General features: G+C 41.5%; 1 protein-coding gene across 2 annotated transcripts in view; it reads left to right on the top strand.

Annotated features, from left to right (window-relative positions):
- The window catches only part of SNRNP40 (small nuclear ribonucleoprotein U5 subunit 40), a 40655-nt gene extending 16216 nt beyond the window's left edge, over positions 1 to 24439 (top strand). The window contains exons 6-10 of one of the 2 annotated variants that reach the window (XM_003356266.5): positions 13198 to 13318; positions 16242 to 16324; positions 18568 to 18629; positions 22684 to 22787; positions 23504 to 24439. In XM_003356266.5, coding sequence (XP_003356314.1) covers positions 13198 to 13318; positions 16242 to 16324; positions 18568 to 18629; positions 22684 to 22787; positions 23504 to 23553 — 420 coding nt within the window. In that variant the 3' untranslated portion in view covers positions 23554 to 24439. Of the gene's footprint in view, positions 1 to 293; positions 2563 to 13197; positions 13319 to 16241; positions 16325 to 18567; positions 18630 to 22683; positions 22788 to 23503 lie in introns of those variants that run through there. The other variant, XR_014807424.1, reaches the window with a different exon arrangement.
- Positions 24440 to 25925: the final 1486 nt, after the last annotated feature.

Genomic DNA, 25925 nt, shown 5'->3' with positions numbered 1-25925 from the left:
GGAGCTGGGAACCGAGCCGCGTCTGCAACCTACACCACAGCTCACGGCAACGCCGGATCCTTAACCCACTGAGCAAGGGCAGGGACCAAACCCGCAACCTCATGGTTCCTAGTCAGATTCGTTAACCACTGCGCCATGACGGGAACTCCGGAAACTTTTTTTTTTTTTTTTTTTAATTTGCATTGGGGAGTTCTGTTGTGGCTCAGCAGTAATGAACCCAACTAGTATGCATGAGGACTCAGGTTCGATCCCTGGCCTCATTCAGTGGGTTAATGATCTGGCATTGCTGTGAGCTGTGGTGTAGGTGACAGACACAGCTTGGATCTGACATTGCTGTGTCTGTAGGTCAGCAGCTACAGCTCTGATTCCATCCCTAGCCATGGAAACTTCCATATGCCCCAGGTTCGGCCCTGAAAAGACAAAAAAACAAAAAACAAAAAACAACAAAAACCCCTGCATTTGTCTCTTGAGATAGCAGTAAATCAATTTGTGATTCTGTACCCTAATCTCTCAGTATGTCTTTCTTTTTGAGACTATAGAAAGGAAGTTTTGAGGGATCCATAGCTAAGAATGTGAGAAGGTAATGATGTTGGAGAAAGAAGGAGGCAGTAGACTATGTGGCAGTATAGTGTAGCTAAAGCTTTCAGGTAATTGACTTGGGGTCTGATCTCAATTCCACCATTTTGCGGTTTTTTGTTAATTCAAGGTAGTTCCTTAACTTCTTTCAGCCTCTGCTCATTTGTGCAGCAGAGGAACTAATAATCCATCCCTCCTTGTCTCCTTTGCTGTTACTTTGGTTAGGATGTCCTTCCTTTAAATTGAAGAATTGCATTTTTTTTCCCATCTCTTTACAGATCCAGTATTTTATTATTTTCTTTCTTTCTTTTTTTCTTGCATTTTAGGGCCACACCTGGCGACATATGGAAGTTCCCAGGCTAGGAGTTGAATCAGAGTTGCAGCTGCCGGCCTTTGACATAGCCACAGCAATGTGGGATCCAAGCCTCATCTGTGACCTACACCACAGCTCACAGTAACGCCGGATCCTCAACCCACCAGGTAAAGCCAGGGATCAAACCTGCACCCTCATGGAATCCTAGTCAGATTTGTTAACCACTGAGCCACTAAGGGAACTCTAGATCCAGTATTTTCAACCTCCTGTTCTCTGCTTTCTTCTTATTACCATTTCATCATGCTCAGGTCTTCTTCTGGTGGGGGAAGGAGTCTTCCTTCAATTCCACATTCTTTTGTTGTTGCCCTGTTAATCTTTCCCATTACAGCCAAACTTCTTAAAAGATAGTATAATGGTTTTGATAATAATAGTGTATTCTAACAGTTAACTGTATTCTCTTGTGGCACAGTGGAATAAGAATCCATTGTTTTCACTGCAGTAGCTTGGGTCACTGCTATGCCATGGGTTTGATCCCCAGCCCAGGAATTTCCACATGCCCACATGCCATAACCAAAAAAACCAAAAGAAAAAAACTGTCAGGCATTGCTCTTAGAGCTTTACATTATAAATTCATTTAAGCTTCACAACAATCCTGTAAGTACTGTCAATGCCATTTTACCAGTGAAGAAACTGAGCTAAGAGAGAGAGGCACAACTTAACCCAGGATTATATAGCTAATAAGCAGTGAAATTCACTTTACAACCCAGAGTTCGATTCCAGAGTCATGCTCTTAATACCTGTAAGAGAAATTTCCTGAAAATTTTCTACACTCACTGTCTTTAATTCCTTACCTCCCTTTTATTCCTCAGTTCTGTATCTCCTGACCATTCAACAGTCTGGTTTCTGCCTCCATTGTTTTATTAATACTTTTCTCTTCATCGTCACCAGTCTCTCTCTGTTATTAAATCTGATAGATCCTTTTAGTCTTTTTTGTTTATTTGATTTTTAAAATATACTTTCCTACTCATTCCAATAGGCACATCATTCCTCAGATAACTCTGCAGGCTCTTCTCTCTATGCATTCTTTAAATGTCACTATTCCCCAAGATTATGTCCAAGGTGCTCTTCTTATTATATACCTTTTTCTAGACATTTCTCATCTAATTCTGTGACTTTGTCATTTCTTTTCCTTTTGTTTTTTTTTGGGGGGGGTTGTTTTGGGTTTTTTTTGACTTGTCATTTCTATGCTGATGACTGTTCTCAGACCAGATCTTCAGCTCCAGAACATAAATACAAGCAGCTACTCAGTATCTCCCACTTGGGTATCTCATAAATACTTCAGAATTCACGGTTTCCAGAATTCAACCTCACATTCCTTTCCTGCCCTATAACTATTTGAAGTTATATATGAGGGTTTGGGAGTTCCCATTGTGGCTCAGCAGGTTAAGGACCCAATATTGTCTCTGCGAGGATGTGGATTCAATCCCTGACCTCGCTCAATGGGTTAAGGATCCAGCATTGCCACAAACTACGGCATAGGTTGCAGTTGTGGCTCAGATCCGGTGTTGTCGGGGCTGTGGCTCAGGCCACAGCCGAGGCTCTAATTCAACCCCTCGCCTGGGAACCTTCATATGCCATAGTTGTGGCCATAAAAGGGAGGGGAAAAAAAAAAACCATGAGGGCTTATTAATTAGATCTTAATAGCTATGCATTATTTCCCTGAGTAAAGTTTAGGCACTCACTATCATTAGAATCACTAGAGGGCTTCTAATACACATGAGAGTGGGTTAGTGTCATTAAACAATGATAATTTTCATACTTTTAAGTTGTTATTAAAAATTTTTACGCAATGAAATTAACCTTTTTTAGTGTAGAGTTTTATGAATTTTAATGCTTATGCAGACTCATGTATCTACCACAAATGGTTCAGAACAATTTCCATCACTCCAAAAAACTCCTCTGTGTCAAACTCTCTGCCCATTCCTAACCACTGCCAACCATTGATCTGTTCTTTGTCCTTGGGTCCCTATCCAGAATATCATATAAATGGAATCATACAGTATGTAACCTTTTGAGACTGGCTTTTTAAATTAAGGCTATGAGAATTTGGAGTTCCCTTGGTGGCATAGCAGGTTAAGGATTCCACGTTATCACAGCTATGGTGTGGGTTCGGTCCCTGACCCCAGAACTTCCCATGCTGAGGGCACAGCCAAATCAATTAATTAAACTATGAGAATTGATCTCAACTCTACTGTGGGGATAGACTAGCCTAAGAATAATACTCTTCTGCTAGTAAAGTCTTCTTACAATAGGAATTCCCATCATGGTTCAGTGGTTAACAAATCCCACTGGGAACCATGGGGTTGTGGGTTCGATCCCTGGCCTCATTCAGTGGGTTAAGGATCCGGCATTGCCGTGAGCTGTGGTGTAGGTCACAGATATGGCTCTGATCCTGCGTTGCTGTGGCTGTGACATAGGCCAGCAGCTACAGCTCCGATTAGACCCCCTAGCCTGGGAACTTCCATATGCTGAGGGTGCAGTCCTAGAAAAGGCAAAAAGACCAAAAAAAAGTCTTCTTACAACAAATAGTGAGGCTTATTCTCTTTGTCTGGACTGTTCCAGAGCCTCCTATAAATAAATAAATTCATTTGTACTGAAGGGACTGAGTCCTTTTTTAGGTTTAGAAAGTTTTCCATGTCTTCTCAGACATAACTGTATGTTATAGCTTCTTTTAGGGTGGGTTTTTTCTTCAGATAGCTAATCCGAGTCTTTGTTGATAGATAACCAATTTTGTTCTGAAATCTGAATGTACATGAGTACCCATGAGTACAGCAGTTAATAAGTTTATATTACAGCCTTGCAGTCTTTTTCTTTCTTTCTTTCTTTTTTTGGCTTGTAGGGCATGTGTGGCATATGGACGTTTTCATAGCTCGGGCCTACACCACAGTCACAGCAACACAGGATCCGAGCCATGTCTGTGACCTACACCATAGCTCACGGCAACGCCAGATCCTTAACCCAGTGAGCGAGGCCAGGGATCGAACCCAAAAGCTCATGGTTCCTAGTCAGATTCGTTAACCAGTGAGCCACGATGGGACCTCCACCCGAGGTCTTTTTTTAAAAGTATAATTGATTTATAGCATTGTGTTAGTTTCTGGTGTACAGCAAAGTGATTCTTTTTTTTTTTTTTTTTTTTTGTCTTTTTAGGGCCAAACTCACGGCATATGAAGGTTCCCAGACTAGGGGTCTACTCAGAGCTGTAGCCGCTGGCCAACGCCACAACCACAGCAATGCCAGATCCAAGCCACATCTGCAACCCACACCACAGCTCATGGCAACGAAGGATCCTTAACCCACTGATTGAGGCCAGGGATTGAACCTGCAACCTCATGGTTTCTAGTCGGATTCATTTCTGCTGAGCCACAACAGGAACACCTGATTCAGTTTTTTATATGTGTATATGTATTCTTTTTCATAGTCTTTTCCATTATAGTTTATTACAGGATATTGAACATAGTTTCCTGGGCTATACATTAGGACCTTGTGGTTTATCTATTTTAAATTTTTTTTTTTTTTTTTTTTTTTGTCTTTTGCCATTTGTTGGGCCGCTCCTGCGGCATATGGAGGTTCCCAGGCTAGGGGTCTAATTGGAGCTGTTGACACCAGCCTATGCCAGAGCCACAGCAATGCGGGATCCGAGCCGCGTCTGCAACCTACACCACAGCTCACGGCAACGCCGGAACCTTGACCCACTGAGCAAGGGCAGGGATCGAACCCGCAACCTCATGGTTCCTAGTCGGATTCATTAACCACTGCGCCACGATGGGAACTCCTGGTTTATCTATTTTATATGTATTAGTTAGTATCTGCTAATCCTAAGCTCCTAATTTATCCCTCCCCCACCCCATTTCCCCTTTGGTAACTATAAGTTTGTTTTCTATACTTATGAGTCTTATTTCTGTTTTGTAAGTTCACTTATGTCATATTTTAGATTCCATATATATGATATCATATGATATTTGTCTTTCTATGTCTGACTTAATTTCACTTAGTATGATAATTTCTAGGTCCATCCATGTTGCTGCAAATTGCATTGTTTCATTCTTTTTTTTTTTTTTTTTTTTTTTTTTTGTCTTTTGTCTTGTTGTTGTTGTTATTGTTGCTATTTCTTGGGCCACTCCCGCGGCATATGGAGGTTCCCAGGCTAGGGGTCTAATCGGAGCTGTAGCCACCGGCCTATGCCAGAGCCACAGCAACTCGGGATCCGAGCCGCGTCTGCAACCTACACCACAGCTCACGGCAACGCCGGATCGTTAACCCACTGAGCAAGGGCAGGGACCGAACCCGCAACCTCATGGTTCCTAGTCGGATTCGTTAACCACTGCGCCACGACGGGAACTCCTGTTTCATTCTTTTATGGCTGAGTAGATTCCATTGTGTATCATTGTGTACCTCATCTTCTTTATCCACTCATCTGTTGATGGACATTTAGGTTGCTTCTGTGTCGTGGCTATTGTAAATAGGGCTTCTATGAACATTGGGGTGCCTGCATCTTTTTGAATTATGGTTTTCTCCACATATATGCCCAGGGGTAGAATTATTGGATCCTATCACAGTCCTGTAGTCTTTAACTTTCTAAACTAAAAAAGTCTTTATTCTATCCACAAACATTCGAATTTTTCTACCAGTGCTTCATTTTCAGGGAATTTTTTTTTATTAGAATTTTACACAGTATTCCAAAAACTGGGACATTCTTATTGTGTACCTGGTCAGGGTTATTTCCTTCTTTTGTCAGCATTGACAACACCGTGTTTGTGTACTATTTATAAGGTATAACTTATTTTAGAAACTAAAAATCAGAGAAATCCTTCCTAATTTGCCTACTTATTTACTTTAAAAGTTTTGCAGAGATATAAAAATTGCATTCAAATGTGTATTTAATAAATCAACTTTATTGGGAATAAAATTTATTACAATTAAATGTTTTTAGTACAAAAAACAATTTGTTCATTGAAGAAAAATATAAAAACATAAAAATAGGAAAAAAAATCACTTGCAGTCTCATTGTTCAAATTTAGTCATTGTTGGACCTCCCATTGTGGCTCAGCTGGTTAAGAACCCGCCTATTCATGAGGATGCTGGTTTGATCTCTGGCCTCACACAGTGGGCTAGGGATCTGACGTTGCCTTGAGCTGCGGTGCCAGGGCTCAGACATGACTCAGATCAAGTGTTGCTGCAGCCGGCAGCTACTGCTCTGTTTCGACCCCTAGCCTGGGAATTTCCACATGCTGCAGGTATGGCCCTAAAAAAAAAAAAAAGGAAAAGAATTTAGTCATTCTTGATATTTCAGTATATATCTCCTCCGATCTGCTTTTGTGCCACAGTGGTTTTTTGTTTTTTTGTTTTGGGTTTTTTTGGGGTTTTTTTTTTTTTTGTCTTTTTTTTTGTCTTTTTGCTATTTCTTCGGGCCGCTCCCGCGGCATATGGAGGTTCCCAGGCTAGGGGTCGAATCAGAGCTGTAGCCGCCAGCCTATGCCAGAGCCACAGCAACTCGGGATCCGAGCCGCGTCTGCAACCTACACCACAGCTCCCGGCAACGCCGGATCCTTAACCCACTGAGCAAGGCCAGGGACTGAACCTGCAACCTCATGGTTCCTAGTCGGATTCGTTAACCACTGCGCCACGACGGGAACTCCCTGTTTTGTTTTTTTTTTTTTTTTTTGGTCTTTTCTTGAGCCGCTCCTGAGGCATATGGAGGTTCCCAGGCTAGGGGTCCAGTCAGAGCTGTAGCCACCAGCCTACACCACAGCCACAGCAACTCGGGCTCCGAGCCGCGTCTGCCACCTACACCACAGCTCATGGCAACGCCAGATCCTTAACCCACTGAGCAAGTCCAGGGACCGGACCCGCAACCTCATGGTTCCTAGTCAGATTCGTTAACCACTGCACCACGACGGAAACTCCTGTGCCAGTGTTTTAAATGTAAATATCTTAATGATCACACTTTAGAGAAAATCTTATATGGTGTTCTTTTCACTTAGTAACATATACCTAGTCCTTTGTCTGGAATCCCCTACTCTAGATATTGCCACAGCTGACCTAGTCTTGTCTTTAGATATCAACTCAGACATCTCTTTATTTTTCTGCAAGTATCATTTCCTTTTTTTTTTTTTTTTTTTTTGGTCTCTTTAGGGCCATACCCACGACGTATGGAAGTTGAATCAGAGCGGTAGCTACCAGCCGCAGCAGCACTGGATCTGAGACATGTCTGTAACCTATACCACAGATTACAGCAATACCAGATCTCTAACCCACTGAGCAAGGCCAAGGATCCAACCTGCGTCCTCATGGATACTAGTTGGGTTCTTAACCCCCGCTGAGCTACACCAGGAATTCCTATTACTATTTTTATTTTGGCCACACCCATGGCATGTGGAAGATCCCAGGCCAGGGATCGAACTCATCCCACAGCAGCAACCCAAGCTGCTGCAGTGACAATGCCAAATTCTTTTTTTTTTTTTTTTTTTTTTTTTTTTTGTCTTTTTGCCTTTTCTAGGGCCGCTCCTGTGGCATATAGAGGTTCCCAGGCTAGGGGTCCAGTCGGAGCTATAGCCACCGGCCTACACCAGAGCCACAGCAACTCGGGATCCAAGCCACATCTGCAACCTACACCACAGCCCACGGCAATGCCGGATCCTCAACCCACTGAGCGAGGCCAGGGATTGAATCTGAAACCTTATGGTTCCTAGTTGGATTCGTTTACCACTGCGCCACGACGTGAACTCTAGACAGTTCCAAATTCTTAATCCACTATGCCACAAGGGAACTTCACAGATAGCTCTTTAAAGAGGATTTCTTATTAAATTAGGCCCTCCTACTTACTCTCCATCACGTCACTTTTATCTTATTTTCTCTTAGTATTGTAGTTAGGGTCATTTTTCTGTTTCTTTTTTTCTCTGGTTTTATTGAGATATAATTGACATATAACATTGTATTAGTTTTAGGTATGTGTCATAATAATTTGATATATGTATATATTGCAAAATGATTATTGTAAGAAGTCTAGTTAACATCCATCACCTCTCATTGTTACAGTTTTTTTTCCTTGTGATGAGAACTTTTAAGATCTATTTTCTTAGCAACTTTTAAACATTCAGTAAAATGAAGTATTAGTGATATAGGAACCTTGTTGTACATAATATCCCCAGAACTTAGGATCATTTTTCTGATTCTGCCCCTTAATTGCTAGCTATGTGATCTTAAGAAAGTTATATTTAAAAAAAAAAGGAAAGAAACTTATAACGTTTCTGAATTTCCAGTTCTTATTTCTAAAAAGGAATAATCAGCCTACCTCATACAATTGTTACATGGAATAAATGAGATAAAAATATAATAATCTTAGCAATATGGCAGTTACATAGGAAGTATCCAATGTATGTCAACTGACGTTGTCATCATTTTACTTTAAGTATTAGAATATTCAATAATTTAGTAAGTGGCAGTCTTAACTTGGTTTAGCCTGTTTCATTTGTATCGCTATCACAAGTTATGCTGCTTTGGATGTATTTGTGTGTGAAATTTATTACGTGTTTAGTTACTTCCTTAGAATAGATTTCTATATGAAAATTAATGTATTCATTAACAAATATAAGGATGGGAATTCCCTGATGGCTCAGTGGGTTAAGGATCCAGCATTGTCACTACTATGGCTTGGGTTGCTGTTGTGATACAGTTTTGATTTCTTACCTGGGAACTTCTGCATGCCACAGGCACAGCCTAAATAAATTAAAAAAAAAAAAACAAACACAAACCAGGAATTCGCACTGTGGCTCAGCAGGTTAAGAACCTGACTAGTATCCATGAGGATGCAGGTTTGATCCCTGGCCTCGCTCAGTGGGTTAAGGATCTGGCATTACTATGAGCTGTGGTGTAGGTCACAGATACAGTTTGGTTCCCATGTTGCTGTGGCATAGGCTGGCAGCTGCAGCTCCAGTTTGACTCCTAGCTCAGGAACTTCCATATGTCATGAGTATGGCCCTAAAAGAAAGAAAGGAAAAAAAAAAAAAAAATATATATATATATATATATATATATATATGGATGTTTCACATTTTGCATACAGGTTGCTTGATTATTTTTTGGTGATAGCAATTAATAAAGATGGGCTTTTTTTGTTTTGTTTTGTCTTTTTAGGGCCACACCCACAGCAGATAGAAGTTCCCAGGCTAGGAGTTGAATCAGAGCTGAAGCTGCCAGTCTACATCGTAGCCACAGCAACAAAGGAGCTGAGCCTCGTCTGCAACCTACACCACAGCTCAAGGCAATGCCAGATCCTTAACCCTCTGGAGCAAGGCCAGGGATTGAACTGGCATCCTCATAGATACTAGTTGGGTTCGTTACCATTGCGCCACCGTGGGAACTCCTAAAGACAGTATTTGTTCTTTTTTTTTTTTTCAGGGCAGCACCTTCGGCATATGGAAGTTCCCGGGCTAGGGGTTAAATAGGAGCTACAGCTGCTGGGCTACACCACAGCCACAGCAACACTAGGTCCAAGCCAAGTCTTCGTCCTATACCACAGCTTGCAGCAGCGCCAAATCTTTTAACCCCCTGAGCAAGACCAAGGATTGAACCTGAATCTTCATGGATTCTTAACCTGCTGAGCCACAATTGGAACTCCCTAAAGTCAGTATTTGAAATCAGGTTGCTATAGTTTTTTGAGTTCATTTTGCTCCTGTGTAACTAAGCAGCATACTGGAAAGAGTCTTCAGTCTTCTCCCTATTTAACAACACCCTATTCTGACATGTTTCGGGGTGAGTTACTGCCCTTGGACCCAGAAAGACCATTAATTGTCCTCAGGCCCTCATAAGTTTCTTTTAAAATGCAAAAGAGAGATTCCTTTTCTATCAGAAATAGATTCAGAATTCTGAATAGGTCAAACCTGACTGGGGCCTTAGACATCTCTTCATCCCTCTTATTTTACTGATGACTAAAGCAAAGCCCTAAGATGTTAAGTGATTTGGCCAAGATCATAATAGTCATTCACTCAGTCTGTGGTAGAGCCAGGACTCCATCTCCAGAGGGCCAGTAATCTTACTGCTCTATCATATTGCCTGTGGTCAGTTAACATGTACTTTTTAAGCAGTCGGGGGCATACCAGGCTTGAGCACTTGCTTGACAAATCCCTACACTGCCTTACTACATTAGGAAGTACTCCTGAAAAGCCTGTTTTTTGTTTTGCTTCTCAGTCTCTGAGGTAGCACTGCCTACTCTGAAAAGGGGGTAGCAAATAAGTAATGGAAGCCCTTTTTAAAATCTGATGTGAGTAGCTTCTGTATATGTTTGTGAGCAAATACTCTGTTCCTGCCAGCCTCTTGGGATTTTCTTCTCGGGCATAGGAGTAAGGAAAATGAATAAAAGAAGAAAACGTGCTTCTGTTGGATGGCTTAAAGGTTTGGCTGCCAAATCTTTGTCATTTCTTACAATCCTGAGCTCTAGTCAGAATGGAAGTTTAGTTGATGATTTTTTTTTTTTTTTTAATGTAGCAGGTAAAGGGATAGAATTGATTCTCATTGATTTTCCCACTACTCCTCTCATCCTTTCCAGTTATCTGGGCCAAAAGTAACTTTCTAGAATCTGACCAACTCAAAAAAAAAGAAAGTTTAAGTTGTTTCCATTTTTGAAGTTCCTATGTGGGTTAAGGATCCAGCCTTGTCACTGCTGTGGCTTAGATCGCTGCTCTGGTAAGGGCTTTAACCCTGGCTCGGGAACTTATGCATGCCGCAGGTGTGACTTAGAAAAGAGAGATAGAGAAAGTTTAGGATCCGACCAACTCATTCCGCCACTCTGAACCCTTCTGTGGTCCCCAGAGAGGGAGATGAAGTCTAAGCCGTTCATTCACAGCCTTTCATGGCTGGCCTCTCTGCCTGCCTACCACTTAACATTATCTGCTGCCTCTCTCTGCCTAGTTCCCTGCAACCCAGCAATTTTTTCATGCCTCTTTGTTTTCATACAGTATCTTTGCCTGGGAATATGCTTCTACCTTGTCCAAATAAAAATTACTTCTTTCTTCTTCTCTGCCAATGTGCTTTATTCTGTGTGAAACCTTCCCTTTCTCATTACCGTCTGTGTACCACAGGAGCATTAATCCCTCTACCCTTTTTGCTGTTGCATCTTGTACAGGCCTCATCATTGGTTTACTCCCTGCTAGACTGAAAGCTCCTTGAGAACAGAGACAGCATCTCTTTTTCTCTCCAGTGGTGCCTGCCACTAATCAGATGCCCAAACATTACTGAACAGCTCTTTAGGACATTTGCAAAGTATTTTGCTTAAATTAGTGCCCTACTGACTCTTTCTTTGACAAATCCCAAATACATTTTGGCTCTGCAAAACAATTTGTGCAGGCTCCAAAGAGGAAAGTCTGGAAATAGCACCTAGGTGCTATAAGAGATAGTGAATTCTCTCCTAAAAAGCTGAAGATTTCAACAATGTCTTCTCTGGAGAGGAAGAACAATGGCTTGAACAAAATGTCAGCCATTTCAGGCTTTCTTGATTATTGAGGCAGCAAACATCCTGACACAAAAAGGATTGTATATAAAGTGTGTTGGGTTCCACACATGAATGAGTTATTGATGGGGAAAGTGGAGTTGTCTGCCTTATGTATTGCTTTGACATACAACACCGAACTCATTTCTAGATGAGGAAAAGGCCTTGCTTAAAGGGATAGCAAAAATTTTTTTTCATTTAGAAAAACTACGTGGCAATGTTAAATCAAATTTGGATGAAATCTTGTGTAACAATGGCCTTAACAAAATTGCTGTTCTTTTTCCATGTGAGGTTCCAGACCATTTCTATTGCCTTTAATATATTTTCTACATAGATTCAGTGTATGTAAATATAGATACTTTTATGTTTTTCTTATTTGCTTAATAATATCTAGTAAACATTTTTACATCTGATCATCAAAGTATTTTTAGGAGTTTCTTAGTAATAGCTATCAGTTATTAAGGTCCTGCTATATACCAGCCATGTGCTAAGCATTCTATTTGTAATCTTCACAACAGCCATGAAAAGTAAATGTTAGCCCCATCTCACAGATCGGAAACAAGCCCAAAGAGGGTTAGTGGCCCAGCAACACATAACTCTTAAGTTGTGGTGACTGGTTCGGTCTTGCCCTGCATCCTCAGTCTTCCCACTCTGTTCCTTGATCCTCTGGCATGAGAGCTCATAGTGTTGCAGTGTGTTTATGAGCCATAACTTAATAAACCATTTATTTGTCGTGTTTGACTTTAGTTTATTTTCATTTGAATTGTTTCTCTTACCTTTCCTACCCAGGCAACAATGAACCTAAAATTTGTTTTCTTTTTAGTAAATGTGCTTCTGTGTAGTAGGTGTGTATATACATATTATGACATTAAATGAAAATGTTTAAGCCTCTATTTTTGCATATTACCTTGTTATATACATTTTTTATGAAATCATAATGCCTTTTTCAAATGACCTGTTTACTTGTTTTTATATAGTTCCAATAGTCTGTTTCTATTTGCTAAGAATCATAGTTTAATTAAATGTGCTTATGTAGTTCCCTGGTGGCCTAGTGGTTAAGGATCCGGTGGTGTCACTGCTGTGGCACAGTTTAGATCCCTAGCCTGGGAGTTTCTGCATGCCATGTGCAAAGCCAAAAAAAAAATATGTAAATGATACTTAGTTTTTTAATTCCTAATACATTTTGTTATAAATTGAAAATAACCTCTTTAGGAGTTCTGTTAACAAACCCAACTAACGTCCGTGAGGACGAAGGTTCCATCCCTGGCCTGGCTCAGTGGGTTAAGGATCTGGCGTTGCCATGAGCTGTGGTGTAGATTGCAGACACAGCTCAGATCTAGCGTTGCTGTGGCTGTGGTGTAGGCCAGCAGCTACAGCTCCAATTCGACCCCTAGCCTGGGAACCTCCATATGCTGCTGGTGTGGCCCTAAAAGACAAAAAGAAAAAAGAAAAAAGAAAAAAAAGAAACGAAAATAAACTCTTTAAATTTTGTTATTTTTTGTTAAACTTTACTATAATATTTGACATTCATTAGTTTATATTTTTCTAGTCAAACATTGTAACTTGGACTCTTTATTTTTTTAAGAAACACTAAAGCTTTTTCTTCATTGATAGAAATCCTATATTTTATGGTAAAGTAATACTTGGTCCAAAGGCAGATCAAGAAGGGATACCAATTTTCCCAGGCAGTTGACTCTTTAGTAACTCTATTTCTTTGCTGTTCACAATTTGATTTCTGAGAGTGCCACCTTGTTTTATTTTGTAGGTCTGGGACCTGCGCCAAAACAAGCTGACCTACACAATGAGGGGCCATGCAGATTCCGTGACAGGCCTGAGTTTAAGTTCTGAAGGCTCATATCTCTTATCCAATGCAATGGACAATACAGGTAACTTTGGAAAGAAAAGGTCTCCCAGTGCCCAGTTACTGTGGACCCTAAAGAAAATGGGCATTAGGTGCTAGAAATGTGTACTAGGATGAAAGAGGGTCCAAGGAAAGAGTCAAGGATGGCTTCCAAGTGTCCACCAGTGCGATTAGGAAAACAGGCTATAATAGTAAAAGCTTTAGAAGAGATGGGTGAGAAGCCAGGATTCTATTCCCAAATCTGCCATCTAATCCCCGAGTAGTATTGCACATAGCATTTCTTTTCTCTGGGCATCAGTCTCTACATTGATAACATAAGAGGACTGGACTTTACTTTTAAAGCCCCTTTCAGCTTGGGTATGCTGTAAATTTCAGAGAGTACCAAGCTCAGATGATCAGTAGACCTATTGCTATCTCAGTTGCACTCTCCTGCCAGTCTGTCTTCCCTCCTCACTCCAAAGTATTAATGTGACAGGAGATCCTCATTAAAACATTTCAATATTCTGGGGAGTTCGCTTGTGGCACAGCAGGTTAAGATCTGGCATTGTCACTGCCGAGGCCCTGGTTGGTCACTGCTGTGATACACGTTGATCCCTGGCCCGGGAACTTGCACATGCCTGGACAAGGCCAAAAAAAAAAAAAAAAAGGTTAAAAAAAACTGCTCAATATACTGGATTTACATAAATACACTTTTGTCTTTTCATTGCTTGTTTTTGAGTTGTTGGATGTGTTTACTATAGTAAAAGAGAAAGATGATTTGTCAGATTCTTAATTTTGGGAGTTTTGAAATGCCCCTTTGGTATATAAGTTCATAGACTTGTTAGGAACTAAAATGTTTTCTTTTTTTTTTCTCCTTTTTTCTTTTTTCTTTTTAGGGCTGCACCTGTAGTATGTGGAAGTTCCCAGGCTAGGAGTTGTATCAGAGCTGCAGCTGCCAGCCCACACCACATCCACAGCAACGTGGGATTCCCTGACCCACTGAGTAAGGCCAGGGATTGAACCCTCATCTTTATGAGTAAGGCCAGGGATTGAACCCTCATCTTTATGAGTAAGGCCAGGGATTGAACCCTCATCTTGATGAATCCTAGTCGAATTCATTTCTGCTGAGCCACAGCAGGAACTCCAGGAAGTAAAATGTTTTCACTGGTGTTTTGTAATGAAAATAACACCTCCTCAGTGGTGTTCAGTTAATACTTGTTAGATGAGAACATCCTTACCTTCTGACTATACTCTCAGCTCAAAAGCAAACTTCCATGAATAGCTTCACCTTTTTATGTCTAACTTCAAGGATTGTTGTTTTTTTCCCACACTCAAATAAAATGATATCACTTAAATGCCACTGTAGGTTAGCTTTAGTGAACAACTGTAGCCACTGTGTACTGTGGGTGTTTATATCCTATTTTAATAGATTATCTAATTCTAGCATTGTTTATAGTGAAGAAGGATGAGATTCCCTAAAAGTTTATTGAAGTAAAAATAAGAATTTCTTGCTATAGCTATATAATAAAATTGTAAATTCTTTTTTTTTTTTTTTTTTTGTCTTTTGTCTTTTTGTTGTTGTTGTTGTTGTTGTTGTTGTTGTTGTTGTTGTTGTTGTTGCTATTTCTTGGGCCGCTCCCGCGGCATATGGAGGTTCCCAGGCTAGGGGTCGAATCGGAGCTGTAGCCACCGGCCTACGCCAGAGCCACAGCAACGCGGGATCCGAGCCGCGTCTGCAACCTACACCACAGCTCACGGCAACGCCGGATCGTTAACCCACTGAGCAAGGGCAGGGACCGAACCCGCAACCTCATGATTCCTAGTCGGATTCGTTAACCACTGCGCCACGACGGGAACTCCTAAATTCTTTATTTTTAGTTCATTGCTGCCAATCTTTTAGAGCCCTTTCATATATATCATTTTATTTGGTCCTTAAAGTACTGTTATTTTTTTAAAAAAAAAAGAGTAAGTCTCTCATTTTACAAAGGAGACCAGAACACAGAGAACCTCACTATTTCCCTGATACTCCCCCAATTATAGCAGAGCTAGAATTGAAATCAAAGTTTACTTTTTCTAATTCTTGGTAAGGTATTTTATATATGTATATATATAAATTTATATATTTTTTTAACCTTACAATTAAACTGTCAATTGCTCCTATGGTTCAAATTAGAAAAGGTTAGTCCTGAGTTTGTTTTTTATAGATTGATTGTCACAGTCAGTGGTGTTTAGTTTGTCATATAGAAACTTTGCAGGGCATTCCCTTGTGGATCAGCAGGTTAAGGATGGGTGTTGTCATTGCTATGGCTCAAGTCACTTCTGTAGCGAGGTTCAGTCCCTGACCCCAGAACTTCCACAATTCAAAAGTATGGCAAAAAAAAAAAGAAAGAAAGAAAGAAACTTTGCTATGTGTGACTCTTGGGGTTGGCAGAGGCATCACTTGCACAGTATTTTGTTGAAATCAGTATCATACCCAACTACTTGCTGTTCCAAATCCTCGGCAATGTTCAACATTTTCCCTTCCTACATTCTCAGTTTTCCTCTGTGCCCTGTTGATCGAACTTGGATACATTTCATTCCCATTAGAAAGAGGAAAGAAGGAGTTCCCATTGTGGCTCATTGGGTTAAGAACTCAACCAGTATCCGTGAGAATGCAGGTTCAATCCCTGGAGTCACTCAGTAGGTTAGTATCTGGCGTTGCCACCAGCTGCAGTGTAGGTAGCTGACATGGCTCAGATCTGGCATGGCTGTAGCTGTGTGATTTGACTCCTAGCCTAGTAACTTCCATATGCCGAGGGTGTGGCCCGAAAAAAAAAGATGAAAAAGAAAAGGCCTGATCAGGTAGCAGTGTTCCGTGCTGGTCCTTCTCTATCCAGGAAACAGCATCTGCCATTGATGTGATACTGATTTCAGCTAGGTTCTCAGGAGGCCCCTGGCTAATAGCTGTTTTGCTTTGTTTGAATTTGCAGTGCGGGTCTGGGATGTCCGGCCATTCGCTCCCAAAGAGAGGTGTGTGAAGATATTTCAAGGAAATGTGCACAACTTTGAAAAGGTAAGTTCTGCATGGCAGGGGAGTTTTACTGTCCATTTGATTCAAGAAACACTTAAGACAGTGCTAGGGTACTGTATTTACATACATCAGATCATAATGCTATACACCTAAAACTAATACAGTCTTATTTGTCGATTATATCTCAGTTTTTTTCTTAAATGGCTGGGGGGAGTTCCCCTCATGGCTCACTGGTAACGAACCCAACTAGTATCCATGAGGACACGGGTTCAATTCCTGGCCTCACTCGAGGGGTTAAGGATCCAGCATTGCCATGAGCTGTGGTGTAGGTCTCAGACACGACTCAGGCCAGCAGCTGTAGCTCTGATTCGACCCCTAGCCTGGGAAGCTGTATGTCTCAAGTGTGGCCCTAAAATTCAAAATAAAGAGGGGGTGGGATGGACGGATTAACTGGGAGTTTGGGGTTAGTGGGTGCAGACTATTACATATAAAAGGGATCAATAACAAGGTCCTACTGTATGATACAGGGAATTTTATTCAGTGTCCTGAGATAAATCATAATGGGAAAGAATATATATATGTGTGTGTGTATGTGTGTGTATAACTGAACCATTTTGCTATAGAGCAGAAATTAACATTGTAAATCAACTATAATTTTTTTTTTTGTCTTTTTTTTTTTTTTTTTTTTTTTTTGTCTTTTTGTTGTTGTTGTTGTTGTTGTTGCTATTTCTTGGGCCGCTCCTGCGGCATATGGAGGTTCCCAGGCCAGGGGTTGAATTGGAGCTGTAGCCACCGGCCTACACCGGAGCCACAGCAACACAGGATCCGAGCCGCGTCTGCAACCTACACCACAGCTCACGGTGATGCCGAATCCTTAACCCACTGAGCAAGGGCAGGGACCGAACCCGCAACCTCATGGTTCCTAGTCGGATTCGTTAACCACTGCGCCACAACGGGAACTCCCTATAATTTTTTTTTTTAAACGGTGCTAAGATAGAGGGCAGTAGCTCTACTGAGAAGGGACTACATTCCAGAAGCACTGTTGTCCATCAAAACTTCTCTTGCCAAAAATAAAACTAATAGAAATGGGAGTTCCCTGGTTGTATAGGGAGTTAAGGATGCGGCTTTGTCACTGCTGTGGCTCGGGTCATTACCCTGACTCAGATTCAGTCCATGGCCAGGGAACTTCCACATGCCATGGGCATCGCCTAAAAAATTAAAAAGATGTGTAGTCTTATTTGAAAAAAAACTAATAAAAGCATAAGGAAGAAAGTAATCACATAGAGAGATAGGGATTGGGCCCCTCTCAAATTTAGGACTTCTGACTTCAACAAGATACTCCTATTTTTTTAATTCCTTGGGAACTTTGACTCTCGTAGGTCTCTGTTCCATAGGGCACCCAGACTCTCATGCCTATCACCCAGATGGCCTCCCTCACCCTCCCAGTGACCAGCTATTAGAGCCCAGAGAATACATCCCTTCCCTCACTAAGTACCACCAGCCAAATTTTGAGAGGCAGACATTTTTTCTGAATTCTCAAACCCCAGGTCAGCTCTTTTTTCTTTGTTTTTTTGTCTTTTTGCCATTTCTTGGGCCGCTCCCTTGGCATATGGGAGGTTCCCAGGCTAGGGGTCCAGTCGGAGCTGTAACCACCAGCCTATGCCAGAGCCACAGCAACTCGGGATCCGAGCCGCGTCTGCGACCTACACCACAGCTCGCAGCAACACGGATCGTTAACCCACTGAGCCAGGGCAGGGATAGTACCCGCAACCTCATGGTTCCTAGTCAGATTCGTTAACCACTGCGCCACGACAGGAACTCCCCAGGTCAGCTCTTGAAAGCAGCTTTTCCTCCGATAGTTTGTTAATATATACTAATATTTTTCTTTTGTTTCCATTGAGATTGTTTCCCTTTATAAATCAAAATTTATTTTTTGTTAGATTTGGTTTTATTTTTGTTTTCCTTCAAGATAAAAAATATTTAATGAGAATCAAGGTAAAGGAGCAAAGAGAGCTTCCATTTGTAGGTAGAACAAAATTTTGTTGCCAGTTCCACTCTTATTACTGTAAATTAAGCATTTTCTGTGGTTGGTTTTTATATGGCTTGAAATATATGGAAGTATGCTCTCTTGGGCCATAGAATATAAGGCAATTGTTGATTATATTCTGGGGAGAACAATTGAAACTCTGCTTAAGAAATTTAAAGTCTCTTAATGCTACAGTCTAATAAAGAGGGGTTTGGTGCATAATTGTATTCATTGGATTCCTGTCTATTCATCATTATAGAATCTTCTGAGATGTTCTTGGTCACCTGATGGAAGCAAGATAGCAGCTGGGTCAGCTGACAGGTAAGGATTACTGGGTGTGAGATAAAGGATGGTAAAGCTAATGCAGGTGTCTTCTCATGTTTAATACATGAAACTGATCTAGAGCAGACATAGAATTACAGCTATACTCAGAGATGAAGCCACGTGCACAGGGTTTAAAGATCATATGGACAAACAAATCATTTCTCTCCTCTTCAGATACATTTTAGACCTGGAGGGTAACAGTTTCTTTGGGTTGTTGGATTCCCTTTGCCATCAAAACAAAATTCAGACTCCTATTCTGGCTCCAGTTTCCCTCATCAGGTTCTGCCATGCTTCATTTCATTCAGGTCCATGTACACACCCACCCCCACCACTGTCACCACAATGCTTCACTCACATGGAACGTTTCCTACTCTCACATCCCTTCTGCCTCCAGGCTTCTCTCATATTCCCTCTTCTGTTATCCAAACTCCTGTTCTCTCTAGTAGTTATATCTCTCTAGTAATCACCTATGTTATATCTATAAATTTTCCTGGTCCTCTTTCTTCCTCAGCTCTTGGGCATAACTGATCACTCTTTGCTCTGGGCTGTAGTCACACTATATACATCTAACCTTTATTAGCATTTATTGCATCTTACAGTAAGACAAAGTGGGGCACTCCCGCTAAATTATTTGCTCCTGGAGGTCAAGGAATGAGTCTTAGTCATCTCTGAACTCAGGGCAGTGCTTGACCTATTCCAAGCAGTTAGTGAATAATACATGAATGAATTCCTAGCTCAAGAATGGAAGTCAAATTTTGCCTGCATGTCAGCTGAGCTGTTGGTAATGTCTCCCTCAGTTGAGGATGATTCAGAGCTGGGTCTGGGTTCAGTGGGAGAAGTGTCAAGATTGCTAGGTGAGAGATGTGGCAACATGTGGGCTAGTTATCTTCCAACCCTGAGCTGAATTAAGAGCTATGAAGCTTTAACTATCAATTTAATTTCTCATTCATCATTAGATGATGAGTGGAAAAGAGAAGGCAGAGAATTCTTCAATCAGCTGCTGTTGTATTTGGTACATCTATGGTGATCTATAATTGGAAGGGAGTCAGAAGTCGACAGAAATGTCCAGTTGCCCAGGTTGTTGGGCCACAAATGTGGGATGGCAAAGAATGGTGAGGCTGGGAGTTCCCATTGTGGCTTGGCAGGTTACTAACCTGACTGGTATTCATGAGGACGCAGGTTCAATCCCTGGCCTCGCTCAGTGGGTTAAGGATCTACCATTGCCATGAGCTGTGGTGTTAGTTGCAGGCAAGGCTCAGATCCTGTGTTGCTGTGGTGTAGGCTGGAAACTGTCAATTTGCCTAGCCTGGGAACTATATGTCGCAGGTGCACCCCCCACCCCTGAAAAAAAAAAAAAAAAAAAAGAATGGTGAGACCCTCTGATGGCCCTCTGGGTTTAGCTCCCACTGGGAAATATCTTAACCCTTTTTGGCTTAACCCCATTTCTCTCACCCTTTAGAGATTTTCTGCTGCCCAACTAAAACAGACACCATCATATAAGCATGAAGTCTTTTCTAGGCTAGCTTGGGCTTTCAGCATGTTGCAGTTTTCTCCAATTTGGTTGGAGCTCTGGCATGACCATAAAGAAGCCTCACTTTGCTTCTGAATTGTGAACAATCTGAATATACCTGAAGATTCCAGAGTCCTTTTTTTTTTTTTCCCCTAGCATGTATAATATCAGGGAAAATGTACAAGTTTTTGAGTATTTTCTGGGGGTGAGGGTAAGAGTCCCAGGTAAAACAGTGCCACAATGCTGATTTGAGTCCTAGTGGTTTAGAGAACTGCTACTGAAAATCTAAAGAATTTTTTTAGTTGCCAGGTTTCTAAAGACAACCTTAAAAAAAACAAAAACAAAAAACAGGCCCACAGCCTGAGGTGTCTTTTATTGTGACAGAACCATTCTAAGTATTTTTACATCATTTTCAGCAGAAATGTTGTATCTTTCCTAGGTGATTTAGCTTCCAAGTGATAACCTGTCTAGATTTTCTTCTGAGCAGTTTGTTTCTGATATTAGCCCTTTCTAACTTGCAATGTCCTCTCTTCCCTCTTATCCTCCCCCCTGTTCCTTTAAACCTTACTCGTGGAACAATGGGTCTGGTCTGGGGAAAGCCTATGTGTCCACCTGCTGAGGGTTGGCCACATTTCACAGGCCACCTCACCAATTAGCTTCAAGTCAACAAGCAGCTCTGTTACATAAGGAGTCTGGTTCCTGTCAAATGTTGCCATGCCAGAGTAAGGAGAGGAAAAGGAACCCCTCTAAATTTAGCGTCTAATTGGCAGCCATGGAGAGTGAGGCCTTGAAGTAAACCCTTGGAGATCTGGTATTGTGCTGGCTTTTGTGTGCCTGGAAAATGTATCCTTCCTCCTCAGAAAACTGCTTTTTCAGCTTGACCTGGATTTGGCAAATTTCCCTTCCCCACCTGCAATTCACCTACCTCCTCATGTTCAGACTTGAAACCCTTCAACAGTTTCTATCAAGGACTGTGAGACGACCGATCCGTCTGTCTGCCGTGAGCGATTTATTCAGCCTTTTAAACGTCATGTGATTCTCTTTTGATGACAAATGTATTTAATCATCATAATAGTAGCTGCTATTAATTCTGTGAGCCACGCACTTTGTATACATCATTTCATTATATCTCTCAACCAAGCTGTGAAATCAATATTGTCTCTTCATCACTCCATCATTTCATTAAGCAAAGAGAAGCTCAGAGAAGTTAAATGTCTAAGATTACTTGGCTATTAAATAGTTGCATTGAGACTTTCAGTGCAAAACCCAGGTCATTCTGAGTCTGGAACTTATACACCTTTCCACTATACTACATCACCTTAGCTGAATTAATGAGGATAGTTACTTGTGCGTGTCAGGAAAGAAGATAGTAGGAGGGAAAATAGGAGCATCTGAGCCAAAAAGTCTATACGAAGGAGTTCCATCATAGTGCAGAAAACAAATCCGACTAGGAATCATGAGGTTTCAGGTTCGATCCCTGGCCTCCATCAGTGGGTTAAGGATCCAACGTTGCCATGGGCTGTGGTGTAGGTCACAGGCGAGGCTCAGATCTGATGTTTTCTATGGCTGTGGTGTAGGCCAGCAGCTGTAGCCCCAGTTGGACCCCTAGCCTGGAAACCTCCATATGCCATGGGTGTGGCCCTAAAAAAAGAAAAAAGAAAAAGTTCTAATTATAGTTCTGCCACTGAGCCAGCTGATGAACTGTATAACCTTGGAAGAGTCACTGTTTTTCTTATCTGCAAAATGAGTTTAGGAGTTCCCATTGTGGCACAGCAGAAGTGAATCCACCTAGTACCCATAAGAATGCAGGTTTGATCCCTGGCCTCACTCAGTGGGTCGGGAATCTGGTGTTGCTGTGGCTGTGGCATAGGCCGGCAGCTGTAGCTCCAATTCAACCCCTAGTCTGGGAACTTCCATGTGCCACAAGTGCAGCCCTAAAAAGAAAAGAAAAATGAGTTTAGACTAGCTGATTTCTGTTGGCTTCTTCCCGTGATAGGATTCAGTATTCTTTCTGCCTGTGAATTCAGTGTAAGATTTGGATCAAGTGCATTTTTGTGTTATGTTTATATAGCAGAAATTTCCTTCCCCTTCTCTGGGCTCTCTGATTTGAATACAGTACTAAGAAGTTCATGTGGACCCACAACCTAGGTTCCCAACCTACCATGAGTTGGGTTACCTTTAAGACAGTCCTGATTGTATATGAGGTTAACTACACCCTAATTATGTTGAGTGCTCCTTAAAGAAGATTTCTTTGTGTGTGCCTTTCTTCTCCATAATCTTTCCTATTTTAGAAGATTTTGTGTTTGAAGATACCAGTAATGCTTATGTTTTTTAGCTGTTTTTATTTCTCCACTCAGTTGCTCAAGGACAGGATCCATGCTTTATTTAAAATCTATGACTAATTTCTAGAGGTCAGAGTAGAGTTCAGTAAATATGTAGTGAATAAATAAATGGCTGTTGCCATTTCCCCTAAAAAGCCATGCTTCTACCCTACCCTCAGCTCTGGGAGGCCTTAGCCTTGCTCTTCATGATACCTTGCAGGTTTGTGTATGTGTGGGATACCACAAGCAGGAGGATTTTGTATAAACTACCCGGCCATGCTGGCTCCATCAATGAAGTGGCTTTCCACCCTGACGAACCAATCAGTAAGTTTGCCCTGAGGGAAAAGGGAAATTGGGGAAATCTCCGTAAAGGGGCCCTAAGAGTACAGAGGCGGAGGCGGACATCTGTTCTATGTGAATTTCCATGCAAACAGTCTTTATGGGTATTGTTGACAGTCTCACCATTGTTCCAAGCGGTGGGGGTAAGAGCAATGATCCATTTTCTTCTCAATCTCAAAGGGAGCTTGGTTAGTCTATTTCTAGTTCTTTTGTGTTTGCTTGCTTCAGTCTATGATTCAGTGATGTTTCTTAATTTCAGTTATAAATTGCAACTTAATTTGCATTTTATTGGCTAGCTAAACTAAATAAAGGGCCTTGAATTTAAGGAGAAAGTGTAACTTTTCTTCCGATCGAAGTATAATAAGCAGAAGCACATTTACAAAATGTCTGGTACAAACATTGATTCTTCTCCTCTAGAGTGACTTAGAAGGTCTTTTTCTTAAGGTTTGACCGAAAAGGGACATCAGGCTTTAGATGCTGATAATGTATTTCCCATAGCACAGTCCGCCTTCATGGTTTTGAGAGGACTTGGATTGAAAAGCCAGGCTGTAGTTTCCTGGGAATGATGTTTAGGAGGAGGGGAATTTAAGCTAAATCCAATTGCTCTCTTGTACCATAATTGCCTCTTGACATAGGAGTTTTTGAGCACCAAGTCTCCTTTAGCCTTCAATGTTTCCAGTTATCTGTTTATTTCGCCTCAGTTCTCTCAGCATCCAGTGACAAGAGACTGTATATGGGGGAGATTCAGTGAAGATATGGAATGGAAGACTCTACAAGGCTGCTTGACCCTGAGACCTCAGTGTGAGTGGCATCAAATGATGCCCAAGCCAGCATCCTCCCTTCAGATGAAGATCATTACTAGCAAGGAACAGGAGGAGGTGGCCATAGTCCAGCAACCACATGTGTCCCATTTCACCAGGATGATTAAGGCAAGCTTACAGTGGCCTCTTAAAACCACCTGCCAGATTTCAGGGACTGTTTGGTTTTTTTCCTTTTTTTAAAATAAGATTTCTTCAAAGAGACAGGCATTGGTTGGTTTGTAGTTTCCTGTTTCCTAATCCATTCTAAAGACAGGAATGTGACTGAAATTTATTTGTCGGGGTGTGTTTTTTTAATTCAGTAACTTGTATGATACTTTCTTTCTGTGTTTCTCTGACTCATTTTGTATTAAAAGTGAAATAGATGCCTTTTTACAACAGCCATGTGGATTGGATTTATTGCTGTCTTTTTCTTTGAGGCTTGATCACTGAAAATCTAAGCAAGTCCAGAGGATGCAATCCATTTAAACTTCCAAGAAGCTAGTGGGATGTTTTGGCCTTTTTTTTCCCCTTTTCTGTATTTTTAGGTTTACTCTATGAAAATGACAGAATACTTTTCTCCTGTCTAGAAGCATAGCAGTCAAGAGGTGATATATAAGGTCAAAAAGAATCTGGTTCTTATATATTTTCACATGATCTTTGATGAACAAAGTCTGTGTCTACTCTCCCTCCTGCCCAAATTGTTTTTCTGAGCAGCAGTCCCTACCCTCAGGTGTCCTGAAGTGGGCTGATTTGGGGCAGTCTCAGCTGGTAGCAAAAGCATTGGCTGGAATGCTGTATAAACTCAAAAGAATATGATAAAATTTTGGTGTGACTGGACCATGACATTGTCTAAGACTTTTTTTATGATTCAGCTTATTTGTCTGTCTTTCTTAAACTGATGGGCATTAAGAAATGCTGTTAGCTGGAGCTCCCACTGTAGATCAGCGCCATCTCTGGAGCCCTGGAACACAGGTTCGATCCACAGCCCAGCACAATGGGTTAAGAATCCAGCATTGCTATAGCTGTGGCATAGGTCGCAACTGCAGCTGGCCTGGGAGCTCCATATACCTCGAGGCAGCTGGAGGGGGTTAAAAAAAAGGAAATGCTGTGTCTGCCTTCTACTCCTAAGACGGTACTCTCTCCAGATTGCTGAGTGACTGTGCCCAGCACACAGACCCACACTAATGAATCCCATCTGGCACTGGAAACTTGAGTGTGTCTTTTCTTTTCTTGTTTTAGGGCCGCACCTGCAGCATATGGAAATCCCCAAGGTAGTGGACGAATCGGACCTATAGCTGCCGGCCACAGCAACATGGGATTTGAGCTGCATCTGTGACCTACACCACAGCTCATGGCAGTGCCAGATCCTTAACCCACTGAGCAGGGTTAGGGGTTAAACCCACATCCTCATGGATAATAGTCAAATTAGCTTCTGCTGAGCCACAGCAGGAACTCTTGAGTGTGTCTTTTCTGAATCTCCTATCTCAACACTGAGGTCTTCGCACCCCCAGCCTGTTCTGAACGTTTGGTTTTATACTTTTAGCTCACAAACCGAATCATCAATTTATCTTAAGAAATAAAAAAAGATTAAGTGAGCACATGTTCAAGATTTAACTCATTAAGGAAGGAACCATCAGGGTGGTTAAAGCTGTCAAATGATTTAATATAGTGGGAAAAGTTAAAGTATACTGGAAACAGCAATTTATTGTTCCTGGAAGTTAAGAAAGTTTCACAGATTATGCAGTTATACTTAGATTGGGACCTAGAGATTGAGTAGGACTTTGCCAAGTGGATTTTAAAAAAAAAAAAAAAAAAAGTGCATTCCAAGAAACAGCAGGCACAAACTTGAAAGCTTGGTGTGTTTCATGAACCAAAAGAACTTCAGCATGAGAGTTCCTGTCGTGGCTCAGCGGTTAACAAATCTGACTAGCATCCATGAGGACGCAGGTTCGATCCCTGACCTTGCTCAGTGGGTTAAGGATCCAGCGTTGCCATGAGCTATGGTGTAGGCCGGCAGCTGTAACTCCGATTGGATCCCTAGCCTGGGAACCTCCATAAGCCACAGGTGTGGCCCTAAAAAGCAAAAACAAATAAAATAAAAAGAACTTCAGCATGGTTAGCTGTGGAGAGCAGCAGACAGTAAAGTTGCAAAATTAAGTAGGAGCCAAATCCTGGGGAGCTTGTACTTCATGTCATTTGTCTGATAGGTTGAAATTTCCTTAAGTATTCTACAGAACACTGTTTCCCAGGTGTGTTAGGTACATTGAGGCATAAAGATCCCATGCTTAAATAAGTTCAGCAAAGATTGGGTTAATAAAGTGCA

This window comes from Sus scrofa, chromosome 6 (assembly GCF_054392235.1).
Source record: "Sus scrofa isolate SSC_HxYL_T2T_F1_AM1 chromosome 6, Sscrofa_HxYL_maternal_Yorkshire_Landrace_v2.0, whole genome shotgun sequence".
NCBI lineage: Eukaryota > Metazoa > Chordata > Mammalia > Artiodactyla > Suidae > Sus > Sus scrofa.
This window is presented reverse-complemented; position numbering and strand designations above follow the sequence as displayed.